This window comes from Prenolepis imparis, unplaced genomic scaffold (assembly GCF_030444845.1).
Source record: "Prenolepis imparis isolate NDT839.2.m4 unplaced genomic scaffold, iyPreImpa1.0 SCAF_8, whole genome shotgun sequence".
In the NCBI taxonomy this organism is placed as follows: Eukaryota; Metazoa; Arthropoda; class Insecta; order Hymenoptera; family Formicidae; genus Prenolepis; species Prenolepis imparis.
In genome coordinates, this window is record NW_028141166.1 from 3,820,533 (window position 1) to 3,836,697 (window position 16,165).

The 16,165-nt window shown below is 31.8% G+C and overlaps 1 protein-coding gene across 1 annotated transcript; it reads right to left on the bottom strand.

Moving 5' to 3' along the window:
• Positions 1–59: 59 nt before the first annotated feature.
• Positions 60–5,849, bottom strand: Smc5 (structural maintenance of chromosomes 5). Its single transcript, XM_083044062.1, has 15 exons — positions 5,682–5,849; positions 5,427–5,505; positions 4,500–4,827; positions 4,049–4,387; positions 3,838–3,966; positions 3,538–3,745; positions 3,261–3,392; positions 2,637–3,158; positions 2,429–2,558; positions 1,834–2,080; positions 1,340–1,747; positions 1,013–1,240; positions 758–937; positions 575–670; positions 60–487 (listed from the first exon to the last, which is right to left on the bottom strand). The coding sequence occupies exons 2-15, from the start codon at positions 5,480–5,482 to the stop codon at positions 347–349; spliced, it is 3,144 nt and encodes a 1,047-aa protein (XP_082900188.1). The 5' UTR covers positions 5,483–5,505; positions 5,682–5,849; the 3' UTR covers positions 60–346.
• Positions 5,850–16,165: the final 10,316 nt, after the last annotated feature.

Sequence of the window (16,165 nt, forward strand, 5' to 3'; positions counted from 1 at the left end):
TAAAAAAATATATATATATTTATATATTACATATATACATATATATATGTAAAGCACATATAAATAACTTGGTGTTAATATATTATTTCAGTTCTAATATTGACATACAACTCTTTTTTTCTTAGCTTAATTTGATTGCGCGCACATGCACACACAAATGTTATCAAAAATATAATTTATCATATCTTAAGACTAACTTTTACATTCTATATATTTTAAAAACATAAAATATTTCAAACTTTAGTTTATACACACAGAAAACAAAAAATTTCTTTAATCAGCTGGAAAATTGTATGTCTTTTTGTGTATAAAGGAACAAAAAATTGTCTACTTTTACATTTCTCTTCTACACATTAGCTGTCAATGCAAGACGGTTGAAATAAGCCTCCGTATTGAATTCAAATTCTTTATCATCCACATTAATAACTGGTCCATTAAAAACACAATGTACCGTTACATGTTCTGCATATGATAAATCTGATAAAAGCTATTAAAACAAAATGATTAATAAACATTATTATGTAACGAAAAAGGATCATAGGTCATATTATATTACGCTTTGGTGTGAGCTTACTTTTGGTGTGAGCAGAAAATATTGAGAACTGCCTGGCCTTCCTGTCATTTTAACAAGCAAGTTAAAAACTCGAGTTTCGTTAATTGCATCCATGCCCTAAAAAATAATCGCAAAATATTTAAATTGTAAGATATAAATTATGGTAAATATGTCGTGAGAGATGTGCGATATGTAGTAACGAACCTGATTAATTTCATCCACACAGCGAAATGGTACGCGTGACAATTCTTGTAACGCAATCATATAAATGGCAGTAGTTACAGTTCTTTCGCCACCGCTTTGAAAATGTCTTGTTAATTCTTGCAATTCATCTGCATCTCGAAACTTTACTCTGATTGTTAAACCATATTGATCAAAATCCATCTGGAAGCATTAGAAATATTTAGTCAATGAAAGAATTTTTATTTTGCACGTTGTAAACCATGCATATAAACTCACAACATCTTCACCACGCGCAAGCGTAACTTCACCAGCACCATCCATCATGGAAAAGAAAGAACTAAAACTCATATTTATCTTTTCAATTAGCTGTTCCAATGGTGGTAACCACTTTTCTTTTAATTCCGTAATCTCTTTTGTCATTTCTTCTAGTTTAATAGTCTTCTTTTTGATAAACTCAGTCAAGTTTTGAATATTACTTTGTATGTCCTCATATTCACACAACACCTAAAGATGTAAAAAGAAAATAATTAATATTTTTTTTATCGTGTGAGAGAGAATTTACATGTTGAAATAATCGTGTTCTCCATTATATATTACACTTACATTCTCGGCATCTATGTTTTTCGCCATACAGAAAACTTTTGCTTGAGAGATATTTAATTCTTTATTTATTTCAGCTATAGTAGCCGGCAATTTTTCAAATGCTTTATTTATGGGCTTAAATGCATCCTGTTGTGGATTAATATTATTTGTGCTCGTCAATGCTTCATTAAACAGTCTTTCAGCTTCCGTTTTTAAAGGTTGAAACTCTTCATCATGTTGTTTAAATATCCTCTCTGTGTTTTTCAACGAATCCTTTAATTCCGCAGCATCATTCTCTTTAATTACTAAAGTTTGTTGTAGTAAGGCTAATGCAAATTTGACCTCATCATTATTTGTAACGCACTTGAAACATTCCTTCAGAATTATATTATACTCTCTATACATTTGTAATTGTTTCTTTATAATCGCCTGTAAAGAATTCATTAAATGTAAGTGCAGATAATGTAAGCTAGACCAGATAATGTTCACGATATATTATTTAAAAGAAAAAAAACCTTAATCTCCTTAGTGCATGCGGCTTTTATATTATCAATACTCGTGCGGTCCATCTCCAGTTGTTTGATTTTGTTAGCAGCTATGCGTATTCTACCTTGCAATGCTTGAATCTGCTGAATACTTTGTTGATATTTATTCCTATCAGATCGATATTTATCTAATTCTTTAGTTTCCACGCATATCTTATCATCTTTCTCTTTAATATCAATCGAGAATTGATTCATCTTTTCTTGAAAATTCTTTAATCTAAACCAAATATAAACCGTTATAATGTTTTAATTTACTATTATACATATATATTATTATATTCATTATATATTTACTAATATATAATAGTATGATTATAAATATACAGTGATGGCAAAAAGTTCCGTAACGGTCAAATATCTTGGAAAATAATGACTATGAAAGAAAATGTTAAATACAAAAGTTTTAGAAAATCAAATGGTCTATTATGTGGCTATATTGATATGGCCTTTATGTGACCTTGAAGGACCCCGTGAAGGTCAACTTGGGTAATGCTAACGCCAGCGATACTTAAATTTTGAAACTTTTTGCCACTGTGTATTTACTAATGTATATTTTTTAATATACCGTTCTTGAAGTCTCTGTAGTTTGACTTTATCTAGAATAATCGATAATAGGCCATTTCCAGTGACTTTTCCTATTCTTGTCGACGTTGTGCGCGTATATCTAGATATATTCACAGAATAAATATTGTTTTCTGCAAAGAAAATTTTATTAAATCTATATAGCAGAAAATCGTATTTTTGTAAAGTTTATGTGTAAAAAACTAACTCACCACTAAAGTAACAGTTTAAGCTGCGAGGTATGTGATCTATATGATTCTCAACTTCGTTGTTTCCAACAGGAATATTGTTTAAATGATACGTAGAAACCAGATATGTCATTATGACGGGCGGCGCTTCAATAAGTGACGCTAAATAATACTTAAAGCCAAATTTTTTAATGTCTTGCAACGGTATATTCGGTTGCATAATTTTTTTCGTAGCATCGGAATAAACTGCATTGACTTGCAATTTCTGTTGGTCCCTCAGGTACTTCAGTAGGAGATTCATATCCTGTTTGCTCTCGCATGTGAATGCGACTAAATCTCGAAACGGTATTATATTTTCTAAGTATTTGGCATATGAAGCGTCTTTTACATTGATACTAAGTAACATGGGCTCATAAACTGTAGCCGAGAATTTATCACGATTCTCTCTTAACCAAAGCACACCTTTATATGCATCAGCGCTCCTTTGTTTCAAGAGTTCTAAACGCTTCACATCAATATTGAAAGACTGCTGTTCTGCTTGTATAGCTACAATCATAATTTTAATTGGGAAATTTAATAAACAAATAAATATAGTGACTATAAACTGAAAATATTATAATATTATAATATGCGAGATTATTTATTTACCTCTTATGTCACGGCCGAAGTTTTCTTCTTCGTGTTTTAATATATTCTTTTTATTGGTGAGATCATCAATTTTTCTCCTATGTTCTACCATATCACTTGCAATATTTTGCAATTGTTTCGTTAAACTTTCCTCTGAAACATATAATACATATTGTAGTACATATATATATATATATATATATATATATATATATATACACATTTTATTTCTCTTTCTCTCTTTCTTTCTCATTAATATTTATTATTATTCTAGCCAATTAAATCATCAATTACGAACCTGTTCCAATTTCGTTAATCATAAGAGAGAAATCATTTTCCAATTTGCTTTTCTGCTGTTGTGCGAGATTAATATCTTGATCTCGAGTCTGTTCTGTCTGAATTTTACGTGAACATGTATTCTCAGATTCTTTAATCCTGTTTTCACAACTAAGAATCTCATTTATTATACTTTTTAATTTCGTATTTTTAGCTTTAACTTTGTTGTTCTAAAAATATGACATATTTGAAATTGTTAATATAAAATATATTATTGAATTAAATAATCTTTTTGGATATAGCAGCTTTATCTCTTACTTACATGATCATTTAACGATTGTTTTAATGTTGTTATATCACCCTTCATTCTTTCAAGTTTTTTATTTATTGGTTTTAGTTTGGTATCTATTAACTGCATTTCTTTTGCTGCTGCATCTCTGACTTTCTTAGACTGTTATATAATAAAATTTTAATAAAAATATAATACAAAATGTGTTATAATGTATAGCACATAAAATTAAATTTTTATATACCTCCACTAATTTTCTGCGCATTTCCTCATATAACATCCATGCCTTTTTTTGTTTCAGTGTTATAATTTTTTTCTTTATCAATTTTCTTTCTTTTATTGTACTGACAGTTTGTTGGAGTCCATCACGTCTTTGAATTTTAGATTCCAATAATCGTTTTTTATTTGTTACATCAAGCTGCAATTCCTTGACATTAGTTTTTTGTTTTTTCAACTCTTGATGATATTCTAGGAGTTTTGGATCTCCAACAGATCTTTCAGTATTTTCTAACAGTGCTTGAGCATTCATTTTTGAAAAATCTTGCACTTTATCTTGCGGTAGAAACTGACAAAGATTATCAACCTACAAAAGACAACAAATGTCATCAAGAAATATATTTCATATATGTATCATTTTATTAAGTCATATGTATGACTTTATTAAAGATTGTACATAATAATAAAGCAAAATATACCTGAATATTAAGACTGGATGTAAATTCTTGTACAGCTTTTGCAGATGACAAAGAACCATTAATCATCCATTTAGACAATCCTTCTTTGGTAAATGTCCTGACTATTGCATGATCCTGTTTATTACCATTCTTCAGATAAATTTCTATTTTTGCGGATTGACATCCATATTTGACATATTCTCCTATATGAAGTGCTCGTCCAATAATATTAGGTCTGCCACCTAAGCCAAGAACTATAGCAGCGACAATGGTAGATTTGCCAGAACCGTTAGGTCCAACAATGACATTAAGATATCTGCTAGGATTCAATATGACGCTGTCATAAGTCCTGTTAAATTGAGAAAAGCATACACCAAATTATAAATTGTACGATAGAATTAAGATACACAAGGTGTTCATAAAGTTCGTACCTTTGCCTATAAAAAAAAGAATGAAGTGGTTGAAACTGTGCACATTTATTAGTCCCTTTTTTACATATGATCCTGCAGAATTACATTTTTCTTAGCGATGCAAGATCTATCAGATAGTCTTTTAAGAAAAATGTTATTAAAATTTTATTAAAAATTTATAAAAATTAATTTTACAAATTGATAAACATTTTTTTCTAAATATTATTAATTTTTAGTAACATTATTTTAAAGACAATATGTCGATTTTTACAATAATTGTATCCGACAGATCTTGCATCACTGGGAAAAATGTAAACTTTGCGGAATTCATATGTAGAAAAAGACTAATAGTAAAGGCTAAAAAAAGATAAAAGCTAATAAATGTGGTTTTAACCGTTTCACTATTTTCCTTATAAACAAAGGGACGAACCTCATGAACATCCTCGTATGATGTAACATGATGTAATATAATACGAGAATGTTCAGAATATGTAATAATATATTAATAAAAATCAAAATTATAATTTCTCGTTCTTACACAAAATTTTCCAGATATATGCGCGTGATAATTCCCTTCTCGATACTGTCATCCATCTTGTTAGGTTAAGTCTCGATATCTACGAAAGATGAGTGCAGAACGCAATAAATGAAGCTCGCTAATAACAATTGAGAAGCTTGTAACGATAAAAGTAAGGCAACTGATTCTTCTTGTCATGCATGTATAATCACAGGACTGTGCATTGGACTTCTAATGACGCCGAATTATAGAATCGTGTAGAAAATTCTCTATTACCGCCAAATACCGCCAAATAAAGTTAGAGACATCTAGTGATGAGTATGCAACGTAGTCAACTGTTCATAACAATTGCATTCTCTCTGGGACTCGATTCTCGAATTCATTCGCAAGAGAAACGTATGCGCAAATTCGGCTCTTACAGAAAAGTTGCAAGTCGATTGGCTAAAAGCATGAAGAATAGAGATAAGGAGGCCGAACTAGCATTGAGGAATTATCGAAATGTGCGACTAAATGTCGAGCCTAATTGTAGTTTATTAATGCTTCGCAAGGTTGCGCTTTTGCCTCACGGGACTCACACGTACACGGTGGACTTTTGGTTAGTCATTCTCTATCCTTCTTGCTCTACATCCTGCAATCTATCCTCTTTCTCAAACTAACGAGCATCTTGTGATTGCAATGCCATCTATAGGTACCTATAGGTACTACTATCGGGCCTCGGTTTTGGTCGCACATCCCAAACACATAGGCCGGTATTCATAGTCCGTTCTTATTTCAAGACGTCTTAAGTAATGTCTTAAGATGCAAATACGACTCTGTGATTGGTTAATCACATCTTAAGATTGTACTTAAGACATTCTTAAATATAAGAACCGACTATGAATACCGGCCATAGTTCGGCCTCCTTATCTCTATTCTTCCTGGCTAAAAGCCATGCGATAGCCAATCAACTTGCAACTTTTCTGTAAGAGCCGAATTTGCGCATACGTTTCTCTTGCGAATTAATTCAAGAATCGAGCCCCTGGGCTGCGTTCGAAAACATCACCCGAGTGCATTCCCTCTCTTTCTATGATCATATGGGTGCGTTCCGTTTCTCGCATGATGCACATAAGAGCGCACGAGATCGTTCCGTTTCAGTCCATGCGCAGTTCATGCGCGCATGGGAACGGTCTCTCACCACAACGCCGCGCCATGTCGCGCCGCGCATGAGAGCGCACGAGCTGCCTCAGCTCCCGAGGTGGTGTAGTCCATGCATGGTTCATGCGCGAGAGTTATTTAGGCGAAGGAGACTGTCTGCAAAGAGTCTGTTCCGTTTCTCTATGCGCAGTAAGAGTGATGGGAAAAAGGGAACGAGCCAATGCGCTCATGCGATGCGCTGCGTTTTATGCAGTTCATGCGTGAAACGGAACGCACCCCATTTCTCTCTCAACGATATAGAAAGAGAGGGAATGCACTCGTGTGATGTTTCCGAACGCAGCCCTGCACATGCAGTTTTGTTCCTTTCTTTTCCTTTCAAAGGCAATTTCCGGTCCACTCATTGAATAATTGATCTGTATCGTATCTGAAAAATTTGTATCTCATTTCAGAAGCAAAAAAAATACAGTCTCTTCAAAAACATTAAATATGTACTAAAATTAAATGTCAAATATAAAAATATTTAAAATTAAATAATATAGCTAATAATAAATAATTAAATATATAAATTAAATATAAAATATTAAAATTAAATATCTATAATGTTAAATATAAAATATATAATAACAAATTGATAATATTGTAAATTCTGACAACATGTTTTAATTATTTTAGAATTGATAAAATACGATATATTGACTATTATATATATATACAAAGAAAATCTGTTTTTTTTTAACTCATATGATAATTTTTATATTATTTTACTTCTTTTAACTTTATGTATTGATATAACATATATTATTGTTATTATCTTCTTTTACTTGTTTATATTATTTATCATCCTGTTTTTATATATATATATATATATATATATATATATATATATACATTCACTCCAAAAAAAAGCGGTACACTTAAAATTTGGGAAAAAATTATCAAATTTCAAATGACAATAACTTCGTAAATAATAAAGATAGAAAGGTTTATAAAAAACGAAAATGAAGTTTGGAATCTCTACTTTAAGAATCTATTCATTTTAATGTTGCGAGATAAATTTATTGAAAATGGCGGATGACAAAACGAGAGCATGCAAAATTGAAAAATAATGGTCCGAGTTCGCCACGGCACATGGCGTGAGTCAAATGTCGTAACTTAATGGGATAAAAAGCATACGATAGTACAGAGTCTCCTCTTTAAAATGCTTTTTTAATCATCTCGATACGATGATTTTTCGCTGAGATATTCACATTTGAATAAAAAGGTAACTTTTTACTTTTAGGAGGCTCTCACACGACACTCACGCACGCCTGGCGCGCACACACACACACATACGCACGCAACCACGAGGACAATTTGGAGTCTTAAAATATCGCGGTGCTGGCGAACCACGGAATTCTTATTCTTGCAATTCGGCGTTGTTAAAAATTCAAAATTGAATATCCCAGCACAACTAGCAGGATTTTACAAAAAGCATTTAAAGGTTCGCATTTCCACTTTTCGAAATTTTATATCGCAATTATGTGCAACAATTTTTTTCAAAATGGCAGATGACAAAACGAGAGCATGCTAAATTGGAAAATAATGGTCCGAGTTCGCCACGGCACATGGCATGAGTCAAATGTCGTAACTCAATGGGATAAAAAGCATATGATGATAGTGGTACTATACCCGACCAGTGAAGGCAAGATAGTGGTACTATACCCGACCTTAAAACGCCTTGTTAGCCAAAATAAAAAAACACGTGTTTAATGTTTTTCGATGTACTACGTGTGTGCAAAGTTTCAAGAATATCGGCGAATGGCACTTGAGTAGTGTTACTTGTGAGATATTCACATTTGAATAAAAAGGCAACTTTTTACTTTAAATGCGAATAACTCTGCGAAAAATCATCGTATCGAGATGATTAAAAAAGCATTTTAAAGAGGAGACTCTGTACTATCGTATGCTTTTTATCCCATTAAGTTGCGATATTTGACTCACGCCATGTGCCGTGGCGAACTCGGACCATTATTTTTCAATTTTGCATGCTCTCGTTTTGTCATCCGCCACATTTTCAATAAATTTATCTCGCAACATTAAAATAAATAGATTCTTAAAGTAGAGATTCCAAGCTTCATTTTCGTTTTTTATAAATCTTTCTATCTTTATTATTTACGAAGTTATTGTCATTTGAAATTTGATAATTTTTTCCCAAATTTTAAGTGTACCGCTTTTTTTTGGAGTGAGTGTATATACAGGGTGTTCCATAAGTCGAGGTAAATCGCTCGGGAGATGAATGGGGAACCAAAAACAAAAAAGAAAGTTAATATACAAACATAGGTCCGAAAATGCGTTGTTTTCGATCGAGTTATCGCCATTTTTATGTTAAAATTTGAAATTGCTTTGCTTTCGAATTTTTTTGTCAAAATTGAAACATGAGATGGTTTTTATGAGTTTCAAAACATAACGAGAGTCAAATAAAAGTTGCGGACACACACACACACGGTAGAGAGGCAGAGAGGGTTTGGAGTCACTAAATACCACAGGAGAGACGAACTGTGCCCAGCGAGAAATGATTGGTCGAATCGACGTCAATTTGACATCGATTCGATCACCATTTCTCACTGGGTGGGATCACTGGGGTCCTGATCTCTGCCAAGGGATGCTAAGCGGGCTGTACCTCCACGTGGTGCATCCTAGATAGTGCTAAAGCAGCCCGCAACTTTTATTTGACTTTAGTTATGTTTTGAAACTCATAAAAACCATCTCATGTTTCAATTTTGACAAAAAAATTCGAAAACAAAAGCAATTTCAAATTTTAACATAAAAATGGCGATAACTCGAAAACAACGCATTTTTGGACCTATGTTTGTATCAACTTTCTTTCTTGTTTTTGGTTCCCCATTCATCTCCCGAGCGATTTACCTCGACTTACGGAACACTGTATTGTACATTTTAATCTCCCCAGGCAAACATCTTGAAAAATATGGAAGATACGGAAAAATGTTTCAGACAAAAGTGGTAGGACTTGAAAGGGGACAGATGATGAAAATATGGACTTGACCTTGAGTGACCTATTGAAGGTCAGGTCAAGGTCATCGATGTTTTCTTAAATGTAACCCACTATTTTTTATTGCATATTCTTGTAGCCTTTGTCGAGACGTTTTCAAAACACTACCTATTGATGTCTCTTACGCAAGCCGTTCCCAAGATACGAAGCTTCAAAGTTGACATCATCGGCATTCGCATTATCCAATGTACACGTCAAAAAAATTATCGCAACACGTAATTAATATCAAAATTTAGCATAAATTCAAATAAGCGTATCTCCGCGAAAAATTGTCGTATTTCAAAAATTTTTTTTTTGTTTTAAAGTCTCTACCCCAGACAGCACAGAATATCCAATGGACGTCCAGTTTTGGTTTTTATTTAGTCCAAATGTCCATGGATATAATATGAATGTTTTAAGAATATCCATTATTAGACGTTCAAAGTATTATTATATTTAGACGTTTTAAAAACATTCATTTTACGTACAGCACAGAACATTTCATTTACATTGCAGCAATATTATAATCTTACAAGTTGCAACGTAATATTGGAGAGACATTATAAGAACATGTAACTGTAATATTTTAAACGAAATATTACTGTAACATTCCAAAAATATTATAAAAACAGTATTCATTAATTATTAGTTCTTTTATTTACCGCTATGTGACGCACGAGGCGCTATCTTTCCCGTATTTAAGATTTGTTATGAGAATTATATATAAAGCTTGCAAATATTGAATATTAAGATTATATAATACCCGAATATCTAAGTATTACGGATAAACAAAATGAACTTACACAGTTTCAACAATTTTTTTTCTTGTTTCTTTTGGATGTTTGCAAGATTTCTGCAATTTTTTGATGCTGTATGTGTACTAAAATAAGTAAGGTATATTCAGTACTCTAAACTCTAAACATATAAATTTACATATATACCTACACCTATCTACTATAAAATATACGTTCAATGTTCGAAGCAGGTCCAATTTTAATTCGTTTCATCCTTAAAATGGACATGTTTCGATTGTCCAGAAAAGTAACACTGGACATTTCTAAAATGTCCTAAAGATGTCGAAGGCTCTAATATGGATGTTATAAATACGTACAAAACGTCCAATATGTACATTTTTAATACGTTTTTAAAACGTCACTGTGCTGTCTGGGACTTTAAGGAATTTTCGTTCGATTTTGATTTTATTCTCTTCCCTTTTCTCCATCCCTTTAAAAGGAGGGACGTGTCTTTTTTTCAAAAAATTGCATTGTTTGACGAACTCTATGGAGTGTACTAAATTTTTTTCGCAAATATCATAACTATCGTAAAATATGGACTTTTCTCTACAAATTTAAAAAAAAATTGAATACCGTACGATTTTTTTTCGCGAAGTTACAGCATATCAAAGTTACCTATGCATTTTTGCCTATATATTTAATTACCGCCAACATTAGCATTACCCGATGGGCACTACGGGGAGGTTGCTGGTCGGATTTTGTCCATCGTGTGTGTGTGTGTGTGTGTGTGTGCGCGCGCGCGCGCGCGTGTGTGTGTGCGTGTGTGTGTGTTGGGGCAGGGATATATGTGTTCGTATATAAAATTGTATATTTCTGCCTCGTCTTCGGATGACCTCTTGCAGGCGCTCACGCATATTAATGCAGGCTCTAATTGTGGCTTGCAGAATTTCGAACCATATTCGATGTAGGGCTGCTTCCAATTGCTGGAAATTGGTTGGTAGTCTTTCAAAATCATGCAGCCATCTTCCCATAAAAGGTCATCCGAAGACGAGGTAGAAATACACTATTTTAAATACGAACATATATCTCTGTCCCAACACACACACACACACACACACACACGCACGCGCGATGGGCAAAATCCGACCAGCAACTTCCCCGTAGTGCCCATCGGATAATGCTAATGTTGGCGGTAATTGAATACATAGGCAAAAATGCATAGGTAACTTTGATATGCTGTAACTTCGCGAAAAAAAATCGTACGGTATTCAATTTTTTTTTAAATTTGTAGAGAAAAGTCCATATTTTACGATAATTATGATGATATTTGCGAAAAAAATTTAGTACACTCCGTAGAATTCGTCAAACTATGCAATTTTTTGAAAAAAAAACACATCCTCCCTTTTAAAGGGATGGAGAAAGGGGGAGAGAATAAAATCAAAATCGAACGAAAGTTCCTTAAAGTAGAGACTTTACCCTTTAAAACAAAAAAAAAATTTTTGAAATACGATAGTTTTTCGCGGAGATACGCTTATTTGAATTTATGCTAAATTTTGATATTAATTACGTGTTGCGATAATTTTTTTGACGAGTATACACCGCGGGGAGGTTGTTCAGTCAAATTTGTACATCAAGTGGCCCTAAAAAGGGCAGACTTTGTGTGTGTGGGTGGGTGTGTGTGTGTGTGTGTGCTTCTTTAGTAAAACTTTTGTCTAATTATTTTTCTTTTGGTTATTTTGATGTAAAAGAAAGGATAAGAAAATGGTAGAGAAAGAGAGATAAAAGTTTTATTAAAGAAGCACACACACATACAAAGTCTGCCTTTTTTAGAGCCACTTGATATACAAATTCGACTGAACAACTTCCCCGCGGTGTACATCGGGTAATGCAAATGCCAGCGGTATGTCAACTTTGAAGCTTCATATCTTGGGATATGAACGGCTTGCGTAAGAGACATCAATAGGTAGTGTTTTGAAAACGTCTCGACAAGGGCTACAAGAATATGCAATAAAAAATAGGGGGTTCCATTTTAGGAAACATCGATGAGCTTTACCTGACCTTCAATAGGTCACTCAAGGTCAAGTCCATATTTTCATCATCTGTCCCCCTTCAAGTCCTACAACTTTTGTCTGAAACATTTTTCCGTATCTTCCATATTTTTCGAGATGTTTGCCTGGGGAGATTAAAATGGGACACCCTGTATATATATATATATATATATATATATATATATATATACATTACAGGGTGGGCTATTTTAATCAATCCGCACGCGAATATTTTTTGAACAATGCATTTTAGAGAAAACATACAAAAGTTTTTTGACTTCGAGGGGGACATAAGATGGTGTCATTGGTTTGACCTTGGATAGTCGTTTGAAGGTCACGTGAAGGTCATCTTCAATTTCTTAAATGGAACCTCCTATTTTTTATTACATATTCTTGTAGCTTACCTCGAGAGCTTTCCAAAACACTAAATTGAGTTATTTTTTGCTTGATATCCAAAAGGCATTCAGAAGATATCTCGAAGATATATGAATATACAGGGTGTCCTAAAACTTATAATTGATTTTTCAGGGACAAATTTCTGGGATTATTTGGAGACGACTTTTCCTTAGCGAAAATGTCGAGGCACCAATAATTTTCGAGTTATAAGCGATTGAAAATAAAGGGTTTTTCGCAAACTAAGCCTTCTAGAAATAAAATATTAACAAAACCACATTCTTCAATTAATTTCAAGTAGAGTTTACTTTAATAGAATTTGAATTTAAGGCTTAGTTACAAAGATACATGATGGCAAAAATTGGGAACATGCAAAAAATGATGGTCTTCCTCGACATTTTCGCTGAGGAAAAATCGTCTCCAAATGATCCCAGGAATCTGCCCCTGGAAGATCAATTATGAGTTTTCGGATACCCTGTGTATATGTATATGTATATACATAATGATACGGCAAAATGTTGCGAAATATTTTAAATGTGTTAATTATTCTTGAGTATTTCTATATAAAATAGATTGAATCTTTTAAATCTCAATACTTCTCAATTTTTTTACCCATAGGATATTTTTGCAATAATTATGTTAAGATGATTCTGCAAAACATATACATCTTTTGCTAAAATAGAATTTTGTAATTATAACTTATGTTGCATATGTTTCATGCGTGTTTGATGCATTCTATCTTAAATTTCTTTGTGAAATTTTAGATTTAAGAATGTTTAAATAATAATTATATAATTTATACTGCAATGTGTGGGATTTATAAAATTAGTTTCTAAAATGTGTATTCAATAATAATTGTGCTAAAATGATTCTCACTAATGCTACAGTTATGTTAGTATTTATTTTAGATATTAATTTTACAAAGATTGCTTTATATTATAATAATTAAATTTAGAATTAATAATAACTTCAAAATTTAAATTTAAAGTAATAACACAATATATTATACATCAAATTTTAAAATTAAAATGATGCTAAAATTTTTCTGCATAATTTCCTATGTTACATATATTCCTGAGTTACATATACCTATATATAGGTATATATATATATATATATATATATATATATATATATATATATATATATTGTTACAGATATACTGTTGCAGATAATTTGTAATGGACGCGAAGTTTTTGGAATTTAAAAATACCTCGTTTCAACTAGTTATAAAAACAATTTTATAATTTGTATTTATAAATAGTTTTGATATTTTATTGAAACAAACTTGAAAATTATACGAAATAAGAAGAATTTAATATAGCACAGTCCAGGTTTTTAAATTCTACATTGTTTTTAAATAAATTCTACATTGATTTCTCATTCTCAAGATCTGTAATTCTGCGCATACGTATCAAAATATAAAATCAAAATTAAAAAAAAAAAATTTATGTTAATATTTTAAAAAATATTAATTTCATATTTTGTATATATGAATCAAAATACTGTAACTGGTTTTCTTCATTATAATATCATAAAATATCATTTTTATTATGTAATTTCTTATTATCTAATAATTTAAAATACGTAAATATTTCAAGTCTTTTTTAGATATATTTTCAAGGCTTATGTGCTTCGTCCGCAAAGACATCACACATCATCGCATTTTTGTGCATAAAAGTTTTTTGTTATACTGCTAATATGATTGTTCGTATTATAAAGACAAAAGTAATAAACATATTATTTTATGTGGAACGTCATGCGTCGTAAACACGTAGAAATATATTTAAAATGGAAATATTTATGTGAGACAGAAATCCATGGCAAGTGTGCTGAACCAAATAAAATTACGTAAAACGCTCGCGCATAAGTTAAAATTTTGCGCATAAACAATATATGCATTGTATGGAGAACATTCAAATAAGCAGCAACATATGATAAATATTCGTTTCTATGCTGAATAGCTTTTAAATTTTAATAGCGCTTTTAAATGAGCTTAATATGCCTTTACATATCAAAGAATGCACAGTAATGCGCTCATCGCAAGAACACTTGCGTTAAAAGAACTTTAAAAGCGATCACCCTTATGCATCTACATCTGTATTAAATAAACAAACATATCCGACTACATTATCCATAATAAGCTATAATTTTACGATTATAACGATTATGACTGCATTATTCATAATAATCTTTAATATACTAACAAAATTCTCCTAAGTAGCAAACTGATGTCATAAATGTCAAAATGATGTCATTTTGACGTCTATGACGTCATTCGACGTCTATGACGTCATTCGACGTCTATGACGTCATTCGACGTCAAAATGACGTACGCTTGCTACCTGGGCTATCAATTTTACAATTTGTAGGCTTCAGACGAAAGTTAAACATAAAGATATAATACATAAGAAATAAAACCTATATGGTGTGTAATATCCGTGAAGTAATCCACGATCAACTGTAAAGAGCGATCAATTACAAGGTAGATTAAAATAAATAACTCTGTGAGGCAATCCTATAGTTATCGCTGATATATAAAAGGATGTCTTTCCTTTCATCTGTAAATTCTTTAACCAATTTGGATACATCTCGACGATCTTATGAAAGAAAAATTGGTTCTTAATTGATCAAAGAATCCATAAGTTAAAGAAGATGAATTTGAAATACTACCATACATATATGACTATGTATGTACATATTTAGAATTTTAGAAATACTCTCAATTTAAAAGTCTAATCCTTCAATTTTTTATTAATTAATTTTTTTATTTCAATTGTTTTTACATCTTTCATCAAAAGTAGGAACGTAATCATACTTAAAGTGGATTTAATGTTTAATTTTCAAAAACAATTAGAATAGTTTATTAGAGGTATGTTTGTCCTTCAAATTTCACACTTATCAATTAATGAAGTTTCGTTAAGACGTAATGTAGTCGACGTATTATCGTGATGATAACGTTTGTGCCATTTCATCCCTTTTGTTGTCGCTGAAGTACAAAAAACCAGTTAGCTCGAAGTAATTTGTTGTCTATAGACCATAACGTACTTGTTAACAATTTCATCAGTCGAGGGAATACGTCGATTAATTTTAATCTAGATAATAGCATTGTCCTTGCATCATAACTCGGTTTATCAACATTACATTCGTTACGCATACGCCTTTCACGGCGATCTATATCAGTGTTTCTCAAAACATGTGCGCTGCACGTCAACAATAACGCTTTAGTGTAATATTATGTACAAATTAAACATGATTTGTTTCTATAATAGATTCGCGAAAATAATTTATAACTCATATTAGCCTGTGTGCAAAATAAGCTCAAAGAATAAATATCGAGTTGGCAGCATATCATTTTTTGATCGAGTAAACAATTTTTATATTTAACGACAAATAGAACCAGGAACAGAGATCTCGAAGAGA